This window comes from Hylobates moloch, unplaced genomic scaffold (assembly GCF_009828535.3).
Source record: "Hylobates moloch isolate HMO894 unplaced genomic scaffold, HMol_V3 SCAFFOLD_3, whole genome shotgun sequence".
Taxonomy (NCBI): domain Eukaryota; kingdom Metazoa; phylum Chordata; class Mammalia; order Primates; family Hylobatidae; genus Hylobates; species Hylobates moloch.
In genome coordinates, this window is record NW_026652278.1 from 173,448,873 (window position 1) to 173,471,599 (window position 22,727).

General features: G+C 39.4%; 2 protein-coding genes across 5 annotated transcripts in view; one reads left to right on the plus strand and one right to left on the minus strand.

Annotated features, from left to right (window-relative positions):
- Positions 1–624: 624 nt before the first annotated feature.
- CFAP97 (cilia and flagella associated protein 97) overlaps positions 625–22,727 on the minus strand; it is a 47,242-nt gene continuing 25,139 nt past the window's right edge. For 3 of the 4 annotated variants that reach the window (XM_032149023.2, XM_032149024.2, XM_058436964.1), the window contains exons 3-5: positions 17,448–17,713; positions 5,040–5,190; positions 625–3,948 (exon numbers count right to left, since the gene is read on the minus strand). In XM_032149023.2, the coding sequence (XP_032004914.1) occupies positions 3,818–3,948; positions 5,040–5,190; positions 17,448–17,713 (548 nt within the window). In that variant the 3' untranslated portion in view covers positions 625–3,817. Of the gene's footprint in view, positions 3,949–5,039; positions 5,191–10,379; positions 11,693–17,447; positions 17,714–22,727 lie in introns of those variants that run through there. The other variant, XM_032149027.2, reaches the window with a different exon arrangement.
- The window catches only part of SNX25 (sorting nexin 25), a 184,683-nt gene continuing 183,283 nt past the window's right edge, over positions 21,328–22,727 (plus strand). Inside the window, exon 1 of the mRNA XM_058436946.1 lies at positions 21,328–21,345. The gene's annotated coding sequence lies outside the window, so the exon portion shown is untranslated. The remainder of the gene's footprint in view (positions 21,346–22,727) is intronic.

Genomic DNA, 22,727 nt, shown 5'->3' on the forward strand with positions numbered 1-22,727 from the left:
ACATGACTACTTTTAAAAAATATTTGCTGGCCGGGCGTGGTGGCTCACACCTGTAATCCCAACATTTTGGGAGGCTGAGGCGGGCAGATCACTTGAGGTCAGGAGTTCGAGACCAGCCTGGCCAACATGGTGAAACCCTATCTCTACTAGAAGTACAAAAAATTAGCCAGGCATGGTGGCGTGTGCCTGTAATCCCAGCTACTCAGGAGGCTGAGGCAGGAGAATCACTTGAACCTAGGAGGCGGAGGTTGCAGTGAGCCAAGATCGTGCCACTGCACTCCAGCCTAGGTGACAGAGCGAGACTCCATCTCAAAAATACAAACAACAACAACAAAAAGCCCATTTCTTTAAGCTGTAAGAGTGTCCACTGTATTGTAGTGCCATAACAATTTTACAGAAGTAATTAGATGATGCAGTTTAAAGAAATTCTGATTAAGAATATAATTTTAAGCAAACTCTTTTCCATGTAAATATTTTACTTTCAAAGACAGAAATAACTGACACCGTCCTTGCAACTTTATTCCTACTAATTCTTGGTCTTGTAAGGCACGTAAAAGTTATTCTAATTTTGAAAATTGGAACAAGACAGTGCATTTTAGAGACAAACATAGGATCAAAACTCAGTTATCTTTAATTCTTTTATTTCTTTCTTCATTATGCCAGACTAGTTCTAAATGGCTAAAATACATTAAAATGGAACAGAAAATCTTAAAAGGATGTTAATTTTAAGTTTCTTACTAATCTTTACTCATAGAAATAAAGAAGCCATAACCATTAAGCACATTTTCTAAGACTGTATATAATCATTTATAGGTTAAGACTTTTTTGGCATTGAAGATAGTAAACTTTTTATGAATTTAATTATTAAAGCATAATCAACTCACATCTTTGGATTTATATTGGTCTTAACATGTTTCACAGTTTGCAGTATCTGAAGAATCTGAAGATGAGAGGCACAGCCATCACTTACCCATGACCATCACCTTCTTAAAGCTGTCTAGATGTCTATCTTGGACACTCGGGTTAGCAGGGAGAAAACAACTGCATTGCACTACATTTTTAAGCAAACCAAAGAACTTTATTTGGAGTAATAGCTAAGAAAAAGACAGTAGAGGAAGTATAAGAGCTACCCCTTAAGAAATAACTTTAATAGTTAAAAAACTCGTAGAATGTTACTAAAAAGGAGGCAACATTAGTTTAAAAAATAACTGAACAAGAATCTGGCCTAATAACCAGACCTCGGATTAGTATACTTTCTAGTTATAGATGTAAATCTTCAAAGTACATATATTCAGTACAAGTCAAAAAAATATAAAATAGTGCCAGACCATCCTTTACTTTTTCATGTCCTTGAAAACGAGAAGAGTAATATACTTAAGTAATTCCTTCTTAAGAATGTCCCTTAAACTATAACAACTTCGTAGCACCTTGACTTAGAATATACCACCTTTTCCAACTCCTATTTGTCTATTTATATTCATTATATATAAGTAACCATGACAACAGAATTGTAAGTTCTGCTTAAAAGACTGTTGCCCTTTGCAACTTTTACTTTAAGTTGGATCCCTGTTATTAGTAATACTTAGATGAACTTCCCCTTTCAAAGTAGTAAAAACGAAAGCATTACATTAGTACCTAAATCAAAGTACAGTTTTTATTTATAAAACTATTGTGTTGTATCCTGACGTGGCAGCAAAGATAATATAAAATGTACTCAGAGACTAACGCCATTATGAACAGAAAAGACTATATATAAACAGTAAAAGTACATAAGTTAACAAAAGAAAATAAAGCCTTGGTTTAGTCTAGCTCAAGCTTATATACACAACAGGTATAATAACTTGTTCACCAGAACAGAGCATCAAATAACATGGAATGAAAATTACGGCCTCCAAAAGCAGCAGAACCTCAAAGCCAGGTTGTGGTCACATGAATTATTTAATCTCACTGCGCCCATGTTCACAGGCCTGATCCTGAACAAAATCTATTAATACAAACTAAATCCAAGACATTTTGAATTGATGTTTTGTAAAATGCAGTAACACCTTACTGTTAAAGGTGCTAAGGAAAAAAGCATTCAGCATGCATGCTACAGAGCCTGAGCACTGAAAAATGAAAATCTTATTGTGGCTACAGATCAAAAATTCATACTGACAAAAGATATTTGTCATTTAACATGGAACCTTTCCAATACATATTAAGGGCATACTGAAAAGGCTAGTAGTGAAAAACGGTGGCAACAATGAGACATCATACTTTGTTATATAAAAGCCTAAGTTTGACAGAAAAAAAATTCTAATTTGAAAGTCAACAACATTAAACCCTATCTGCCATTACCAATTCCATCAAGATTACTAGGTCTTTAAATGTGGGACTGGTAAAAATAATACTTCCAGGGTTCAATCAAATAAATCAAAGTAAACCAAAACAAGAAAATTAGCTAATATTTAAAGCATGAGCCTCAACAAATGTGTGATTTATTTCCCTTTTTGTTCAAATTTTAGTTTTCTCAGGCCTTATAAATACTTGCTGGAATTTCTTTTTTTTCTTTTTTTTTTTTGAGATGGAGTCTTGCTCTTTTTGCCCAGGCCAGAGTGCAGTGGCGCTATCTCGGCTCACTGCAAGCTCCGCCTCCCGGGTTCACGCCATTCTCCTGCCTCAGCCTCCCGAGTAGCTGGGAGTACAGGTGCTCACCACCGTGCCCAGCTAATTTTTTGTATTTTTAGTAGAGACGGGGTTTCACCGTGTTCGCCAGGATGGTCTTGATCTCCTGACCTCGTGATCCACCCACCTCGGCCTCCCAAAGTGCTGGGATTACAGGCGTGAGCCACCGTGCCCGGCCCATACTTGCTGGAATTTCTAAAGCATTTCTTTCTTATGCTAAGTCTTCTCTAATAACATAATAAATACTGAATTACCTAAAACACTGTCCAACATACCTCAGGATCTGCTTCTCAGCTCTTCATGCTGATAGTGCCATTTCACTGCTTCAACAAACACTTGGTTTGTAACTGATGTGGTCCTTAAACTATTCACGAGTTAGAAGACTGTAGCTCTAAAACCTACCTCATTTCTAAGAGTCATAAATAGGACTTTACCTGAATGCATGAAAACACAAAAGGGAAGCTTCTAAGTTGAACTTTCTAATATTCATATTTGAAATGGTTTGGAATGATTGATCAAACTTTTAAGATCTAACTCAGTGCACTTATACAATAACTAGATACCTCTGGTGAATTACAAGAATTGCTCCAATAGAAGCATCTCTCAATCTCCTCATCAAATCTAGATCAGCTCTACCAATGGAAACAAATTTCAAGATTTGTTTCATAATAAGTGTTAAATCTAATACAATCAGGCTATGTCATGCCGCATAAGTTCTAAAGCAAATGAAAAACAAAGGCAGCCAAATTTAGGAGCTAACCTCATGGTATAACGCTTATAAAGAAATGAAAATAACACAAATTGAAAACTATATAGTGACCATCTTGGGTACAACATGCAATGATGCTATCACTACTATTTTGACAGCATGACAACTGAATCAACTTCTATAATTAGAAGATACACATGCATACCACTATTTCTCTATTAAGAACACATACATCTCATATAAATACATCCTCAGGAAACACTTTTTACATTAAATCGTTTTTTGACAATAATTTTGCACTGAATAACAATACATTACAACTCACCGTTGTACACCTTAAATTGCTAACACGGTATTCTAGATGTTTACACGGAGAATTATAGTAATATGCACGAGCACTTCAAGGAAAGTTGTGTGAACAATGTTGAAAGTAAAAAAAGTGTTTTATAACCAAGCTGTACGGACATTAGGGGGTTTAGGTCTTCTTTGAGGGTGGCCACTGGAGGGGTCAACAGCTGATCGCTCACTCCTACAACTGAGACCACTCGTAGCACTGGATGTCCTGGAAGCTCCTCCTGAAAAGATACAAAGAAGAAATATCTGAGAAACTCTCCTCACTTTAAGTCCAGACTAGTTTTTCTTCCACATTCTATGTGTGTCTAATAGTCTAATGCTATGATTCTCGATGAGGAATGCACTTCAGAATTCCCTGTGGAACTTAAAAAATATAGTAAAAAACATAACCAGATGCCACACCAGGGGATTTTGATTCACTGGATTGGCGTGGAAAACAAACATTTTTAAAAGCTTCTCAAATAATTCATGTGAACAAAATGACTTTGTATAACCATTTATATACCTAATCAACAAATAACTTACTACATTTAGGGACAATGCTATGTATGACTTACTAAAATAAGACCCAGTCTTAGTCACTATACCACGGAAGCAAGGTTTGGAGAAGGAATAAATGGAACTACTAGTCATGAGAGCTGAAGACTCACGAGGGCGAGCGCTGGGAAGTTGTGGCATCGTGTGGTTTGGTATTCCCTTCTATTTATTATATGGTTTAGAATGCATACATGAAGTATAGCAGAGACTTCTGTAAAGGACACTGTCCTTTCTAGATGTTGCACACTCCAGCACTAAATGGTCACTCCATTCCTGTACTCTCTGGGGCACACAACTGGCTAGGTCTGTAACTGATCACACAACAAGCCTTACTGCAGTAAGGCTTGTTGTGTGATCAGTTTGCTAATTTTTGTTTTAGTTATCCAGTAAGTAAGAAAAAGCACACACAAGGGCTGGAGGCTATTAGCAATAATTCTTAACTACCTACGGAGAATGTTTTAGCAGCTTTAAACTGCACATCTATGTATTTCTTCCTTCAATAAACTTTGAAATTAAAAGTCCTTCCTCAATTACCTAAGAACCTACTGATATTTTTGATTGTTTTATCTCCTGGTTTCCTTCCTGTCATTATATGCTGTAAATGAAACCTGAAATTAAGTGAACTAATACAAATAAAACAAAACATGATAGTGAGAAATAACAGAACGCATTCTAGAGTTGGCATTTAAAACTCTATCATAATAACATAAGTTACTTTTTTAAAAAAAAGGATACGAGGTACAAATAAGTATAAAATAATTTTGAAAATGCTTACTTAATGGGCTATATTGGCCAAGAGCGGATCTGGATCGTCTTGACAATGGTGACGAGTTGAGATAGCCCATATTGCGATGATAGTCCATCAGCTGTTCTGAGCGTTTCATACCAACTGTTGGTTTCACAGCCTCAAGCCTTTTCAATAAAGCCTTCAATAAAGACAATTAATTCGAAAGGCAAGGTTAAACAGCAATCATTCTTAACAAGGCAATACATTCTAGAGCCTGACATTCACTTTCTTTCTTTTTTTTTTTTTTAAGAGACAAGATCCTACTCTGTCACTCAGGCTGGCCTGGAACTCCTGGGCTTAAGGGATCCTCCCATCTCAGCCTCTCAAGTAGCTGGGATTGCAGGTGAGACCCACCACATCCAGCCAAAAGATCTTAAATCATTCCCGACATACCATGTGAAAGACATTTCAAATAATATAATTTCATAAAAATCCAAGGGTTTTTGCCTATCCCACAGCTAACCAAACCACTATGATATAACGATTCATCCAGAGGTGTCCAACGGAGAGAATACAGTCATGGGTTCTTAGTTTCTGTTTCTGGTTGGGCCAGCAAAGCCCCTTCCTCATCTCTCTTTTCTGCGTATTGCTAGAGACAGAAACTAAAAACCATGGCTTCAGGCTGCTAAAAGCCTAAAACAGAACAACAACAACAACAAACAACAAAATAAGGTAGGTTAGACAAGCTTGCTAGAGGCCTAATTCTTTTGTGCCAGGTTAGTCTTAGGAAAGCTGCTGTAAGTTGAAATAAAACACATTAAACCTGATTTTCTCATAGACATGACGTAATGGGAGTTATAATGCTAAGAACCTAGTGTTAGACCCTAGGAATGAGCACACACATATGGAAGCTACCATAGATTCTCCACATGTACATTGTAGAGCAGTGCCTTTCACCCTGTTTCCTTTGCATATTGCAGTAGTGCCTCAAGGGCTGGTAGGCCACTGGGGAAAGGCCAGCAGGGAGGGCCCTCGGGTCTTGCACTGCTAATTTCTACTAGCCTAACTATGCTTTCTGTATTGTCTGTTTTTTTTGAGACGGAGTCTCACTCTGTCGCCCAGGCTGGAGTGCAGTGGCGCAATCTCGGCTCACTGCAAGCTCCACCTCCCAGGTTCACGCCATTCTCCTGCCTCAGCCTCTCCGAGTAGCTGGGACTACAGGCGCCCGCCACCACGCCCGGCTAATTTTTTGTATTTTTTAGTAGAGACGAGGTTTCACCGTGGTCTTGATCTCCTGACCTCGTGATCCGCCCGCCTCGGCCTCCCAAAGTGCTGGGATTACAAGCGTGAGCCACCGCGCCTTGCCTGTATTGTCTGTTTTATATACTAAATATTCTGCATAACATTTAACTTGGAGAAAAAAGCTTTTGCTGTTAAGAAGTTTGAAAACCAATTAGTATAGAAGATAAAGTTTTTAAAAAGATATGTAGGCTAGGCACAGTGGCTCACGCCTGTAGTCCCAGCACTTTGGGAGGCCGGGGCGGGTGGATACCTGCTTGAGCTCGGGAGTTCCCGACCAGCCTGGACAACATGGTGAAACCCTGTCTCCATTTTAATAATACTTTAATAAATTTAAAAAAAGGATATATACACCAATTGGCCAAGGCAACATAGTATCTAATAACATGGTAATTTTTTTACAATTCAGTAACAGAGACTCACGTATAATGTTCTAAATTTTGTTTATAATTATTTCTTAAAAGGTGAAAGAGTTTATTCTATTGGCTTTTCATAGGCATTATTGAGAAAGAAATACCGAGGTTGACCAAACAGCTTGGGGAATTGATCCATGACTGTGTTTTATTCTTTTCTTTACTCATTCAAACTTTCTCTGAAGGAAGCTGATCTTATTTGCAAAGGGAGTACTGACCCGCACTAAGTTTCACACTAAAAAATCAGACTCATGAATTCAGTCATAGGACAAGTCTTCTCTGTACAATCTTTTTTTCTTTCTTCCTTTTACCGTGGTAAAATGAAACCACATTTTAACTACTTCTGAGCATACAGTTCTGTGGTATTTTGTACATTCACACTGTTGTGAAACATCACCACCGACTCCCAAAACTTTTCTTCCACTTGGTGTCTTATCAGTTGCACGCCCTGCCCTTCTATGCTGAGTTCCTGAACAATTCCAAAGAAGGAACACATGGTGGAAGAATAAGCCAAGATATTCAGGGGAAGGGCCGTTTAGAAAAGGGAGAGGAGGAGGTTGTCATAGAAACAAAAGGAGGCTTGGAGGCAAACAGCAGAGGTGCAAAACACATGAAGAACTGGACAGAACCACTGAGAACATCTTTACTGCCTGCCCGCATGCTATTCCGTCTGCGTGAAGTGCCCCTCCCTAGTTTTTAGCCTTCAAAAGCTAGAAAAGAGTCACTACTCAAATTACCCAACTAGTATTAGTGGTTCCCTTTGCTGAGCTGAGTTTTGACTTGAACATGATTCCACCTGACTGTAAAGTCCACGGTCTTCCCATCATATCCTCTTTCTTGCATTGTGGACAGAGAAGCAGTATGATTTAGGTGTCCAAACCTCCTGAAATCATATCTTCTCTACCTGCAGCTTGTAACTGTGCAGGAACTTCCTGGGGCCACATCTTCAGTGTATTTTACCAGCAGAGTGCATCTGCTGTTTTGTCTGATTATCCTATTAACTATGCACTGAGCTGTGCAGGGTGGAAAGGACAAGACAGAAGACCTGGCATTTTCAGTTACCTTTCAATTTTGCTTTTTTGCTGGTAGAAGTCTCAATGTCTTTTAAACTCCTAGTGTCCTAAGTTTATTTATTTGGTTGGATGAGTATTTTTCTTTTACAAATTTTAAGAAAATTACAATACTTATTCATCAGATATAAAACAATATAGATGTGATCAAAATCAACTTTGAAATAATTGTAAAATAATGCAAAAAGTAAACCCATTCTGGAGTCTGATACATCAATTATCAAGTTTACATGCAGAAACTTAGGGAAATAAGAGAGAAATGATTCGGCTCATGTACCCAAATCACGTGGAATAATACCATGTGTCCATCTGAGTGTTACATGAATACAACAAGCCAACAAAAGCTAAAGGATTTGAGAAATAACTCTTGCCTATAGAAATAATATCAAAATACAAAGTGTTGATTACCCTAAATTTTAAGGTGTAAACCAACCTTGTCCAACCTGTGGCTTGCAGGCTGCATGCAGCTCAGGATGGCTTTGAATGCGGCCCAGCACAAATTCATTAACTTTCTTAAAACATTATGAGATTTTTTTTTGGTGATTTCTTTTTTTAGCTCATCAGCTATGGTTAGTATGTTTTATGTATGGCCCCAGATAATTTTTTTTCTTCCAATGTGGCTGAGGGAAGCCAAAAGAATGGACACCCCTGGTGTAAGCCCCATAATCAAAAGTGTATGCATGTTAATTTAGTCATCAATTTAGAACTCTTATGTAAAACTTAAAAAACAACAGTTCAGGTTGGGTGCAGTGGCTCACATCTGTAGTCCCAGCACTTTGGGAGGCCAAGGCAGGAGGATCGTCTGAGCCCAGGGGTTCAAGACCACCCTAGGCAACATGGCGAGACCCTGTCTCTCACAAAAAATATAAAAATTAGCTGGGCATGGTTGTGTGTGCCTGTGGTTCCAGCTACCCAAGAGGCAGAGGAGAAAGGCTTGAGTCCAGGAGGTCGAGGCTGCAGTGAGTCATGGTCACACCACTAGACTCCAGCCTGCGTGACAGAGCAAGACCTTATCTCAAACAAACAAACAAACAAACAAAAATTTTAAAATGCTGTAACAATTGTAATACAGTGATAATAAATGTAAGCTATATGGTCAGAAAGATTTGGGCTTAACACTTGGCTCTGCCACTGATTGTGTCCTTGATCAAATTCCATGATAGGGATATTAATAACGAAATAATCTGAGAGTCAGTTTTTAGTAATTAAGTGATAAAATGCATCTAAAGTGCTTAAAATAGTGCCTAGTATCTAGCAAGAACTTATTAAGGCTGGGCATGGTGGCTCACCCCATAATCCCAGTACTTTGAGAGGCTGAGGAAGGCAGATTACTTGAGGTCAGGAGTTCGAGACCAGCCTGGCCAACATGGTGAAACTCCATCTCTACTAAAAATACAAAATAAAATTAGCCCAGTGTGGTGGTAGGCGTCTGCAGTTCCAGCTACTCCGGAGGCTGAGGCATGAGAATCACTTGAACCTGGAAGGCAGAGGTTGCAGTGAGCCAAGACTGTGCCACTGCACTCTAGCCTGGGTGACAGAGTAAGACTCCTCCTCAAAAAAAAAAAAAAAAAAAAAAAAGAACTTATTAAAATTAGTGGTATTGTTAATATTGCTGTATTTTCTAGTTGTTTGACATGCAACAGTATTATGTTCCCAGCTAAGTTTGAAAGTACAAGACAGTTAAGGGAGTATTTCATATGTATTTTATATTCCTTCCTTACGTTGCTCATAACAAATACTAAACAAATATTTAATGGATTAAAAAACAGTAAGAATGGTAATGTACAGTTTACAAAATCTTAGAACTGCCACTCAAATCAGATCCTAATAATGAATCCCAAAAGAGTTTGTCCGCATTTTTTTTTTAGAAATTGCATTTTTTGGCTGGGTGCGGTGGCTCACGCCCTGAGATCCCAGCACTTTGGGAGGCTGAGGCAGGCAGATCACCTGAGCTAAGGAGTTTGAGACCAGCCTGGCCAACATGGCAAAACTCCATCTCTACTAAAAATACAAAAATTAGCTAGGCATGGTGACACACACCAGTAATCCCAGCTACTTGGGAGGCTGAGGCAGGGGAATCACTTGAACCTGGGAGGCAGAGGTTGCAGTGGGCCAACACTGCATCACTGCACTCCAGCCTGGGAGGCACAGCAAGACTCTGTCTCAAATAACAACAAAAAAAGACCAGGCACGGTGGCTCACACCTGTAATCCCAGCACTTTGGGAGGCTGAGGCGGGCCGATCAAGAGGTCAGGAGTTCGAGACCAGCCTGGCCAACATGGCGAAACCCCATCTCTACTAAAAATACAAAAATTAGCTGGCATTGTACAAAAATACAAAAATTAGTGGGCAACTGTAATCCCAGCTACTCAGCAGGCTGAGGCAGGAGAGTTACTTGAACCCAGGAGCTGGAGGTTGTTGCAGTGAGCCGAGATCGTGCCACTACACTCCAGCCTGGGCAATAAGAGCAAGACTCTGTTTCAAAAAAAAAAAAAAAAAAAAAAGTGCAATTTTGGGTAATTATATATATTAAGGTAAACAACTTGAAGTTTTGATATAGGTACACATGCTGAAATAACACTTGAGCTACTTACACATCCATCACCTCACAGAGTTACCATTTTTATTTATGTGTGTGGTGAGAACACCTAAGATCTAGTCTCTTAGCAAATGTCAAGTACCCAAGGTACAAAGTTCCAGTCATGCAAGATGAGTAAGCTCTGGAGATCTAATGTACAGCCTGTTGACTATAGTTAACAATACTGTGTTATATACCTATTGATATGGTCTGACTCTGTCTCCCCACCCAAATCTCATCTCGAATTGTAAATCCCCACATGTGGAGGGAGGGACCTGGTGGAAGGTGATTGGTTCATGGGGGTGGTTTCCCCCATGCTGTTCTCCTGATAGTGAGGGAGTTCTCATGAGATCTGAGGCTTAAAAGTGGCAGTTTCCCCTGTGTTCTCTCTCTATCCTGCCACCATGTAAGACATGCCTTGCTTGGGCTTCGCCTTCCAGCATGATTCTAAGTTTCCTGAGGCTTCTCCAGCCTTGCAGAACTGTAAGTCAATTAAACCTCTTTTGTTTATAAATTACCCAGTCTCAGGTAGTATCTTTATAGCAGTATGAAAATGGACTAATACACTTGTCCAAATATTTATTTTATATCCAGGAATTATTCTCTTTAGAAAAAAAATTAACCTAGCCCATCTTTTGATGTTTAAACAAATTTAAACAAATAAATAATGTCTTAATGATTTCTGCAGCCGTTAGCAGAGGAGAGTTGCTTTAGTGTTTCTAGAGTGATGAAGCAAAGACCCTGTAAGGACACTAAAAAGTAACAACTGTCCCCCACACAGGGAGAATCAAGACGACTGCTCTCTACATTTCAACAGCAGGAGTCTCACTGAATTATCGTTAGCTTGCTTTCTTCAATGGAAGGAGATAGCAGACCTTAACCAGACAGAAGGAAACCCAAATGAAGTAAACTATATATCATTTCAAGATCCTAGAACAAAAGTACTCTTAATCAACAGATTAATATTCATAGTAGGTATGAGACTTGCTATAAATCATTTTTTGTGACAATTTATCACAATCTCCCTTTAATTATTCTATATAAGAGTTCTGAAGTTACTCCTACAGGCCAGGCACAGTGGCTCACACCTGTAATCCTTGCTCTTTGGGAAGCTGAGGCAGATGGGTCACTTGAGGTCAGGAGTTTGAGATCAGCCTGGCTAACGTGGCAATACCATCTCCACTAAAAATACAAAAATTAGCTGGGTGTGGTGGCTTAAGCCTGTAATCCCAGCTACTCGGGAGGCTGAGGCAGGAGAATCACTTGAACCCAGGAGAGGGAGGCTGCAAGGAGCCAAGATCACGTCACTGCACTCCAGCCTGGGTGACAGAGCGAGATCGTCTAAATAAATAAATAAAATAAAGTTACGCCTGTATACTAGCAGACAAAGCACACAAGAGGATAATTTTATTATTAATTTATTTATTTATTTATTGAGACGGAGTTTTGCTCTTGTTCCCCAGGCGAGTATCTTTCCTCACTGCAACCTCTGCTTCCCGGGTTCAAGTGAGTCTCCTGCCTCAGCCTCCTGAGTAGCTGGGATTATAGGAGCCCTGGGATTACAGGCGCCCACTACCACGCCTGGCTAATTTTTTGTATTTTTAGTAGAGATGGGTTTCGCCATGTTACCCAGGGTGGTCTCCAACTCCTGACCTCAGGTGATCCACCACCGCAGCCTATTTTTCATGGAATGTTTTTAAGAACTGCCTTAGACCAGGTGTGGTGGCTCACGCCTGTAATCCTAGCACTTTAAGACACCGAGGCTGGAGGATCACCTGAGGTCAGGAGTTTGAGACCAGCCTGACCAACATGGTGAAACCCTGTCTCTACTAAAAATACAAAAATTAGCCAGGCGTGGTGGCACAGGCCTGTGATCCCAGCTACTCAGGGGGCTGAGGCAGGAGAATAGCTTGAACTCGGGAGGCAGAAGTTGCAGTGAGCCAGGACTGAGCCACTTACTCCAGCCTGGGTGACAAAGCGAGACTTTGTCTCAAAAAAAAAAAAAAAAAAAAAAAGAACCGCCTTAAGTTTCTAAATTCATACATGCCTTTTATTTTTAAAATAAAATTCTAACACGAGAACTCCTAACTGGAAAAATTATGCTAACAGGTACAGAAATCATCATTACATTATTTATTTGTTCGTTTCAATTTTTCTACATGAAAAGATGGGCTAGACGATATTGTCTATTTATTTTCATTTCTCTGAATTTAAAATTTGCTAATGAGCTAGGCGGGGTGTCACACACTTGTAGTCCCAGCTACTCGGGAGGCTGAGCTGGGAGGATCACTTAAGCCCAGGAGTTTAGCCTGGGTAACATAGCAAGACCTCATCTCCAAAAGCCAACAAAAAAATCCCCCCAAAACAAGAACAACGAAATAACTAAGGACTATTTTATTTACATACATAATCTTAGAAAGTAAAAAAAAGAAAATAAGTTAACTCCATTTAGTTAACTTTAGGCTCCAACTCTGATACTACATTCCTCTAGGAATCTTACTTCCTCCATAACTTTGCTTGAATTACTTCTCTCCCCCCAACATTCTTTCATACCTGAGGATACTGACACACATTTAAAAGAATGAAATAGGCCGGGCGCGGTGGCTCACACTTGTAATCCCAGCACTTTGGGAGGCCGAGGCGGGCGGATCACGAGGTCAGGAGATCGAGACCACGGTGAAACCCCGTCTCTACTAAAAATACAAAAAATTAGCCGGGCGTGGTGGCGGGCGCCTGTAGTCCCAGCTACTCGGAGAGGCTGAGGCAGGAGAATGGCATGAACCCAGGAGGCGGAGCTTGCAGTGAGCCGAGATTGCGCCACTGCACTCCAGACTGGGCGACAGAGCGAGACTCCGTCTCAAAAAAAAAAAAATAAATAAAATAAAATAAAAGAATGAAATAATCTCACTTCTTCTTAGAGGGTAAAGTGAAACCATCAACCAAGTATCTTTAACCACCTCTCCTTCTGCTAAGATTGTTCTTATGCTCTTTCGGAAAAAAGTTCAGGTGAAAAGAAAGAGATATGGTTTAACAAGAATATTTCTTTCTTTTTTTGAGATAGGGTCTTGCTCTGTCACCCAGGCTGAACTGATCACTTGAACCCAGGAGGCAGAGGTGGCGTGATCACGGCTCTCTGCAGCCTTGACCTCCCAGGCCCAAGCAATCCTCCTGCCTCAGCTTCCTGAGCAGCTGGGATTACAGCCATGCGCCACCACACCTGGCTAATTTTTTATTTTTTGTAGAGATGGAATCTCACCATGTTGCCCATGCTTGTCTTGAACTTCTGGGCTCAGGCAACCCTCCTGCCCTGGCCTCCCAAAATGCTGGGATTATAGGCATAAGCCACTGTACTGTATCTGGCTAAAAATAATATTTCAGAATTCATGAATTAAAAAATTACTCCCCTTTTTACAAGTAATAAAATTCTAATTTTATTTAAATTATAATGATAATTGAGGCTGTCTACTGATAAAGTTATCTACTGGATAAAAACACTCTATTGGATAAAATTTTCATTTCTCTGAATTTAAAATTTGCTAATAAGCTAGGCTAATAAGCTAGAATAATTTTCCCTTAATTTTTGTTTGGATGCAATGTTTAATGAGAGGAAGGATAATATCTACCTATTGAAACAAATAATGATGATCTTGAACCTCATCAGGAGGACAGATGAACAGTATGCTTTTAACTCTAGAGCACAGAAGTCAGTTTTATACAATCGTTGCCTTCCTTCTCTACCTTTTCTGCACAACACTACTTCTTTGTCTGGGATTATTTCCAACTAAATAGCCTCTGAATTGCTAACACACTGATCTAAGAGTGCTGGAACACAAATGCTTTAGTTATCATGTCTATTAGCCAGCTGAATTGTTCTCTGTCACTGGAGAGAGAGCAAATGAAGGGATATAAATCATCAAAAATATAAAGGAATGAATTCTGTTTTGCAGTATATCTGACACAGAAATAACTACAAAAGTGTGTCTGTGTGTGCTGAACACATACATGTGTATTTTGAATATTAACAGTCTAGCAAACAGATTAAAAAGTCTATCAGCCTGGGTGCAGTGGCTCACACCTGTAATCCCAGCACTTTAGGAGGCTAAGGCAGAAGGATTGCCTGAGGTCAGGAGTCTGAGACCAGCCTGGGCAACAAAGTGAGATCCCATCTCTAAAAAAAAAAAAAAAAAAGTATTGGCTCACACTCAAAGAGTGAATGTGGCTCTTTTTAAGGTTGAGTACGAGAAGGCTTGCAGTATGGTTAAGACCATACTTCTGGTCAGGAAGGTAGTATTTAAGATTGTCAAACAGGCTCCAATATAAATAATTATATTTATACTACAGGCATGAGTCACCAGGCCTGGACTAATAGGATTTTTTAAATAGAAAAATAATCAAAGTCAACGGGCGCAGTGGCTCATGCCTGTAATCCCAGCACTTTGGGAGGCAGAGGAGGGAGGATCACGTGGTCAGGAGATCGAGACCATCCTGGCTAACACGGTGAAACACTGTCTCTACTAAAAATACAAAAAATTAGCCGGGCATGGTAGCAGGCGCCTGCAGTCCCAGCTACTCAGGAGGCTGAAGCAGGAGAATCGCTTGAACCTGGGAGGCAGAGGTTGCAGTGAGCCGAGATCACGTCACTGCACTCCAGCCTGGTGATGAGCCAGACTCCGTCTCTAAAAAAAAAAAAAAAAAAAAGTACACCCAGGTTCCTTAAAAAGCTAAACACAAAATTACCATATGACCCAGGAATTCTACCCTATGTGGCCCTAAGGAACTAAAAGCAGGGACATGAACAGATAGTTGCCAATATTCACTTCAGTATTATTCACTATAGCTTAGGGCTACACCTACAATGGAATAGTATTCAGCCATAAAAAGGAATTAGGTTCTGATACATGCTACAACATAGATGAAACGTGAAAACATTTTAAGTGAAATAAACCAGACACAAAAGGACAAATATTGTATGGTTCTACTCATATGAAATATTTAGAATAGCCAAATTCATAGAGACAGAAAGCAGACTAGACGCCCTTAGAGGATAAGGGGGTGGGGAAAGGAGAGTTGTTTAATAAGCACAGCATCTGTATGAAGTGATGAAAACGTTTTAGAAATAGATGGTAGTGACAGTTGCACAACACTGTGGATATGCTTAATGCCACTGAATTAGACTTAAAAATTGTTAAAATGGCAAATTTTAAGTTACATATACATTACTACAACTTAATAATATACCAAAAACCACCGAATGTGTACACGTTAAATAGGGTAATGGTATGTGAATTGTATCTCAATAAAGCTGGTTAAAAAAAAAAGGTAACCCCAAAGCTAGGCAACCTGGATTTGCACCCGGGCTCTGACACCTGCTAGCTGTGTGAACCTGAATAAGTCCCTGTGCCCCACTCAGTGTCTCTTTTACTCTTCTATAACTACAGTAACTATAAGTTTGCTATCAGGATTTAAGGCCTAACGCTTGTAAAATAGTATGCACAATGTAACTGCTTATTAAATGAGATCGGCCCAGAGCCAGGTGCGAGAGTGAAAACAAAGGAAGTAATCCCAAATGTTTGTGACATACAGGAATTTCAAATTTCTATGAAACATGAACGAATCTTGAATACTGCGAAGGTGATGTGTGGAAAGCTATCATCTATCTCAGCTCCCACCAACTTCATTTCACCTGGCTTAGTTATCTGTTCCTTGCCACATGCAGGGTAATCCTCTTGAGGGGTTCAAGACTACTATTTTTTATAAATAGTAATCCTAGCATCCCAACTCTTGGGGTTAGTATGGTAATAAAGAAATGTACAAGAGAGTTGTTACAAGTTTAGGTAAGTATATGGTTACATAGGAAAACACTGGTAATGACACATAAGGAGGGTTAATTTTGAAAATGGTCTTAATAATTTTAATAGCTTTCTAAATTATTTTAGCTCTGAGTTTATGTGTTCATTAGGGGTCTAATTCTAGTTTAAGAGACTACTCAGGTTTAAAATGTTGGCTCAGCAGCATACTTAGCAGCTCTGTGCTAAATATTTAACCTGTCTAACCCTCAGTTTTTTCATCGTAAGATGTGGATAAAAATAGTTATCTACTTCAGAGAATTGTTGTCAGGATTCAATAAGTTAATATTTGGAAGATAGCCAGAACAATGCCTAGTGTTTAGTAAAAGCTCAGTAAATATCAGCAATTATTATGAACTAAATCTTATGAAGAAAATATGCTATAATAGTTTTAAATGTGAAGATTTTCAACAGTTCCCATATTTATTTTCTTAGAATATCAAACTATATGATTTGTAACAATCAATGTTTCATACATTTAAGTAGCAGACTAGCAATTTGGCCTATTTGAGATATACTGATCCTTTAAAATAAGTGATGTACAATTTATTTTAGCTTTCCAGGACACAATAAAGTAAAAGAGATTTCACTAGTGACTGAATACTTCACAGAAGAAACACTGTATCTGACCCTTGGATACCATTTCCTGTTCTACTGTAGTGATTTAACTGGTCTAGGCAAATAAATAATGGAGCTTTCAGTATTTTCCTTTAATGGTCTCCTTCTCTCTCTCTCTCTCTCTTTTTTTTTTTTTCTTTTTTTGAGATGGAGTCTGGCTCTGTTGCCCAGGTTGGAGTCCAGTGGTAGAATCTCGGCTCCCTGTAACCTCCGCCTCCCGGGTTCAGATGCTCCTCCCACCTCAGCCTCCCAAGTATCTGGGACCATGGGTGTGTGCCACCATGCCCAGTTAATTTCTACATTTTTGGCAGAGCTGGGGTTTTGCCAGATTGTGCAATCTGGTCTCAAACTCCTTGCCTCAAGCGAGCTGCCCACCTCGGCCTCCCAGAGTGCTAGAACTGTAGGCGTGACCCACTGCATCTGGCCAGTGGTCTCTTAATATACAGTTTCCTGGATAAAAATACATATTGTATCCTCCAGACTTACAGCACATCATATGTTTCATACCACACATACCGTACCTGCTTTTATGTAATGAAGTTTGAATATTTGGCTGTATTTAGGTTTCCTATAAGCTGGACGTACAAATCAGTGCAAACACATTTTCTTTGATGACTATTTCAGTTACTTACCAAGTTTTCTCTCTCAATCCTTTGTTGTTCCTTCTGTCTGTTGACAGCACTGTGATATAACTTTGGGGGATGATCAGCCGATCTAGGAATTGTACTTTTGCTTCCTGGCTTTTCTGCCTGTCTTGACAGTTCTTTCAAAAGCCTCTGATTTTCCCGATCGATCTGTCTCACCTCTTCTCTTGTGAAAGAGTAGTTTTTCCCGGGTGCTAATGAAGGCTGATCAAAGTGATGTTTTTGTGGTCCTTTTTTATCTAATTGCAGAAAAGCTACAGAAAAGAACAAAAAAAAAGAGAAAATGGCCAAACAAAGTAAGTATGTGGTACATGCTTTTGTTTCTTTTTTTCTCTTTTGAGATAGAGTTTCACTCTTGTTACCCAGACTGGAGTGCAATGGCACAATCTCAGCTCACTGCAACCTCCGCCTCCTGGGTTCAAGCGATTCTCCTGCCTCAGCCTCCAGACTAGCTGAGATTACAGGCATCCACCACCATGCCTGGCTAATTTTTGTATTTTTAGTATGGACGGGGTTTCACCATGTTGCCCAGGCTGGTCTTGAACTCTTGACCTCAGATGATCCACCCACCTCGGCCTCCCAAAGTGCTGGGATTGCAGGCGTGAGCCACTGTGCCCGGCCCGGTGGTACATGCTTTAACCCTTAAAAATATGTATTAACTCAAGAAAATGTATGAAATAATACTAATGACATCTAGATTACAACTTTGTAGAAAAAATTGGACTAGCTTAGTATTTTATGCTCACTGGGTTCCTTGGGCATAAAAGCTGCACACGAAACAATGAAAGTATCTTTAAAAATGTATATAGTACTGGTTTTTAGGCAAGTATAATTTACAGACGATGCCTTTGTTATCTCAATTTTATCCTTCCCTACTGCAGTTTAATAGCTGGAAATGTTAGAAACCTCTGAGTTGAGGGCACTAATACAATACTTAATTTAGGTACAGTTTTTCTTAGTTGGAGGGCATACTTCAAAAAAAATGTCCTCAGCAATGACTGAGGGAAACAATGGCAAAAAGTAACTCCAAATATTCCAAAACTCTCAACCAGAAAATATGCTGGATTTATAAATCTTAATATTGCCATTAAAACAAATACTTCTACTATAAAAGTCAAACATTTCATTCCTGATTAAACATAAAGGTGTTTTTAACTAGCGACAATATTTTGCATACTATAATTTTTATCAACATGCTTATTTCTTAAATTTCCATATTATAATTATCAATAAGCGCAATTATTACTAAACATTTATAGAAAACATCCAAAAGTATTAAACTTGCTGAATGTTTCAGGTTAAGTATATACTAAAAAGGGACACGCTGAGGCCAGGTGCGGTGGCTCAGCCTGTAATCCCAGCACTTTGGAAGGCTGAGGCAGGTGGATTGCCTGGGGTCAGGAGTTCGAGATCAGCCTGGGCAACATGGTGAAACCCTATCTCTACTAAAATACAAAAAATTGGCCTGGCTTGGCAGTGTGCACCTGTAGTCTTAGCTACTCAGGAGGCTGAGGCAGGGGAATTGCTTAAACCCAGGAGGCAGAGGTTGCAGTGAGCTGCGATTGCGCCACTGCACTCCAGGCTGAGCGACAGAGTGAGACTCTGTCTCCAAAAAAGAAAAAAAGGAATACACGATATCAGATGAACAGACAGGCACATTTGATTTGTTTTTTTAACAATATTTTAACAAGTAACCATTATTTGTTTTTGTTTGACTATCCTTATGTTAATTTTTTAAACATGTTTAGCATTTTATGCTGGGACATTTTTAATCCCCTATTTAAAAATAAGTATGGGCTAGGCACGGTGACTCACACCTGTAATCCCAGCACTCTGGAAGGCAGGGATGGGCGGATCACCTGAGGTCAGGAGTTCAAGACCAGCCTGGCCAACATGGCAAAACCCCGTCTCTACTAAAAATACAAAAATTAGCCGGGCATGGTGGCACACACCTGTAATTCCAGCTACTCAGGAGGCTGAGGCAGGAGAATCACTTGAACCCAGCAGGTGGAGATTGCAGTGAGCTGAGATCGTGCCAGTACACTCCAGCCTGGGCGACAGAGCGAGACTCCATCTCAAAAATAAAACAAAATAAATAAATAAAAAATAAATAAAATAAGTACGGCATAGAAAAGTTACATCACTTGGGCAAGGTCACAAAAATTGTAACTCTACTTCCCTACATTTAAACCAAAGACTGTTAAAGGTTACAGAAAAATTTTAAAAATAATTAACAGTGGCTTCCTGGTAGGAAAATGAATAAATTAATGATTGGTAATTTGCTGAAAACTCTGCCAAGTTAGTGACAAAACCTGAATGAGAACACATTTAGAGAAACAGATTTAGATGCATAAAACATGTTAAATTATCTTGCCTCCAAGAAATACGCACTTTGTAGAACAAGGCTTCTAGATTATCTATAAGCCCTTTAAAATTCAATTCTAAAGGAAATTAATAGTAAGCTATTTTCCCCTAATGGTTTTTGTCACTTTTTTTTTTTTTTTTTTTTTTGACAGGGTCTTGCTCTGTCGCCCAGCCTGGAGTGCAGTGGCGTGATTTTGGTTCACTGTAACCTCTGCCTCCCCAGTTCAAGCGATTCTCCTGCCTCAGCCTTCTGAGTAGCTGGGATTACAGGCTCCCACCACCACGCCCAGCTAATTTTTGTATTTTTAGTAGAGATGGGGGCTTCATCATGTTGGCCAGGTCTTGAACCCCTGACCTCAGGTGATCCACCCGCCTCGGCCTCCCAAAGTGCTGGGATTACAGACATGAGCCACTGCACCAGGCTGAAGGGTGGGTTTTGATCAAAGGGCAGCATGAAGCAAATTTTCTAGGATGATGGAAATGTTCTCTATTTTATATTAGTTACTATGCTCTGCTAACACATCACCACAAAACTTAGTTGTGTGAAGCAGCAACCTGCAAAGACTCAAAGACCAGGATCAAAGTGCCTAACCATAGCACAGGAAATGAGGTGCTCCTGGAACAAACTTAGCACAGGTGGACCAGCTTTGGGACCTGGTGGCCAGCAGAGCTGCAAGGGCCTAGAGAAGGCTGTTGATGAAGTCTGAGAGGATGAAATGTCAAAATGTTTAGCAACACTGTGCTTGTGGTGTTAAAGGAAATGGAAAAACTAACAACTGCATTGGTAGATCTGGCCTAGCAGACCTCCAAGCAGAATGCTTAAAGTACCAGTGGTTTATTTTCCCCACAATAAGAACTGACAAAGACAGGTGAACTAAAAAAATAATAAAAAGAACTGGCCAGTTTTCAAGCAAAATTTAGAAAGAATATAAAAGAGCCAAGACTTACGGGGTTTAAAAGTAAAACTGCTCCTCATCCCTAGTCTTTCCCAGGAGATTCTCAAAGTACTCAAAGAGCCATGGCTGGGAAACCAACACCTGAGGAATCTCAGCTGCAGCTGGACCTGATTGATATCCTGGATCTCAGGGGCATCTGTGGAAAGGGCGAATGCATTCTTGCATATGGGAAGAATGTTAATAAATCTGTGGCCAGAGTTGGACTGAAGAGATTTTAAGATATAAAATCTTTAAATTAAAGATTATTATAATTTACATTATTTGACACTCCTCCCATTAAGAAGTAGGGCTTTATGCCCTTTTGCGTTAAATCTGGGAGGGTTTATGACCATTTCAACCAATAGAGCATGAAAGAAATGATGCTATGTGACTTCTGAGGCTAGGTCATAAAAGGCAATGAGGTTTCTGCCTCGTTTCCTGGAACACACGTGCTTAGAATCCTAAGCCACCATGTAAGAAGTCCAACTACTCTAAGGCTGAGACGTGAGGAAGCCAGGCCACGTGGAGAACCCTACATGGGCCCTTGGGTTTTGGCCTTCAGGCTGTACCAAGCCCAGGCACCTGATGTGAGTACACAGCACTGGGTTGACTGTAGTCCCGGCCACTGAGTCACCTCTACATTTGGGTCTCTTTATTCCCTAAGTGTTGGGGTAATCTGTCATGCAGTAGTAACTGATTAGTTCATCACTTTAAAAAAATCGTTGTGTGACAAAATACCTGTGACCAAGAGCATCCCACAAGCAGATGCTAGTTTTTGTTGTTATTTGGTTTAAATTGATTATCAATGCTTCCATGGTGATGTGGCTTCCCAGATGTTATTTTCCAGTTCTGTTTTGCCTTTATCATACATTTTAAATCAATGAATTTTATCTTTTTGGTGTATTTGACCCATTTACTAATGTAAAACACCCTTCTCTATCTCTTCTAGTGATGTTCACATCTTGAGTTCTGTTTTGTATATTAATAGGATTGATAAGTTTTACTTTCTCCTTGTTAAAGGAGATATTGGCATATATTTTTCTAGCCCTTATTTTCATTCTTCCTATATTATTTTAAATATCTTTTTAGGCTGAATTTTGTTTACTTTTTTCCCAATTCTGTTGGCATATACTGAGCACTCACATTTAGCATAACAGAAACCCTATCAGACAGGGCTAGTGTTTTATTTTTTTATTGTGGCAAAATACACGGAACACAAAATTTACCATGTTAACCATTTTTAAGTATACAGTTCAGTGGTACTGAATACATTCATATTGTGTAACCATCACCACCACCCATTTCCAAAACTCCTTCCATTGTGTAAAACAAATTCTGTATCCATTAAACTCTGACTCCCCATTGCTCCCTTCCCTTCGCCTCTGGAAGCTTTGTCTCTATAATTTCGACTACTCCAAGCATCTCATATAATCATACAGCACTTATTTGTCTTTTTGAGACTGCCTCATTTCACCTAGCATAATGTCCTCAAGGTTCACCCACGTAGCATTATGTCAGAATTCCCTTCATTTTTAAAGCTAAGTAATACTTCTGGTTTTCTTTTTAATGTGCTCTGATAGTATCTTCTGATAAGTTAAAACCACCCAACCACCCCACTTGCATTGTTTGTACTTTTTTTCTGTAATCTTTAACCGAAGTTTTGTTACTGTTTTTTCTCACTCTTTTCTATTTTGGGAGATTGACTAAGTTTAAAATTTTTTTCTCTAAGATTTTCTCCAAAAGTTTGTAGCATTATGAATAGTCTAATCACCTATTCTAGTTCCATTCTCCTAGACCTCAGGACCCCTTAACACCCCCCAAAGACTGAGGACCCCAAAGAATGTGTATGTGGGTTACATCTACCAATAGTTACCATGCTAGAAATTAAGTGTTTTAAAGATATTAATCCTCTAAAAATAATAAACCAATTATATGTGAACATAACATTTTTATTTTAAAAAGTCAGCGA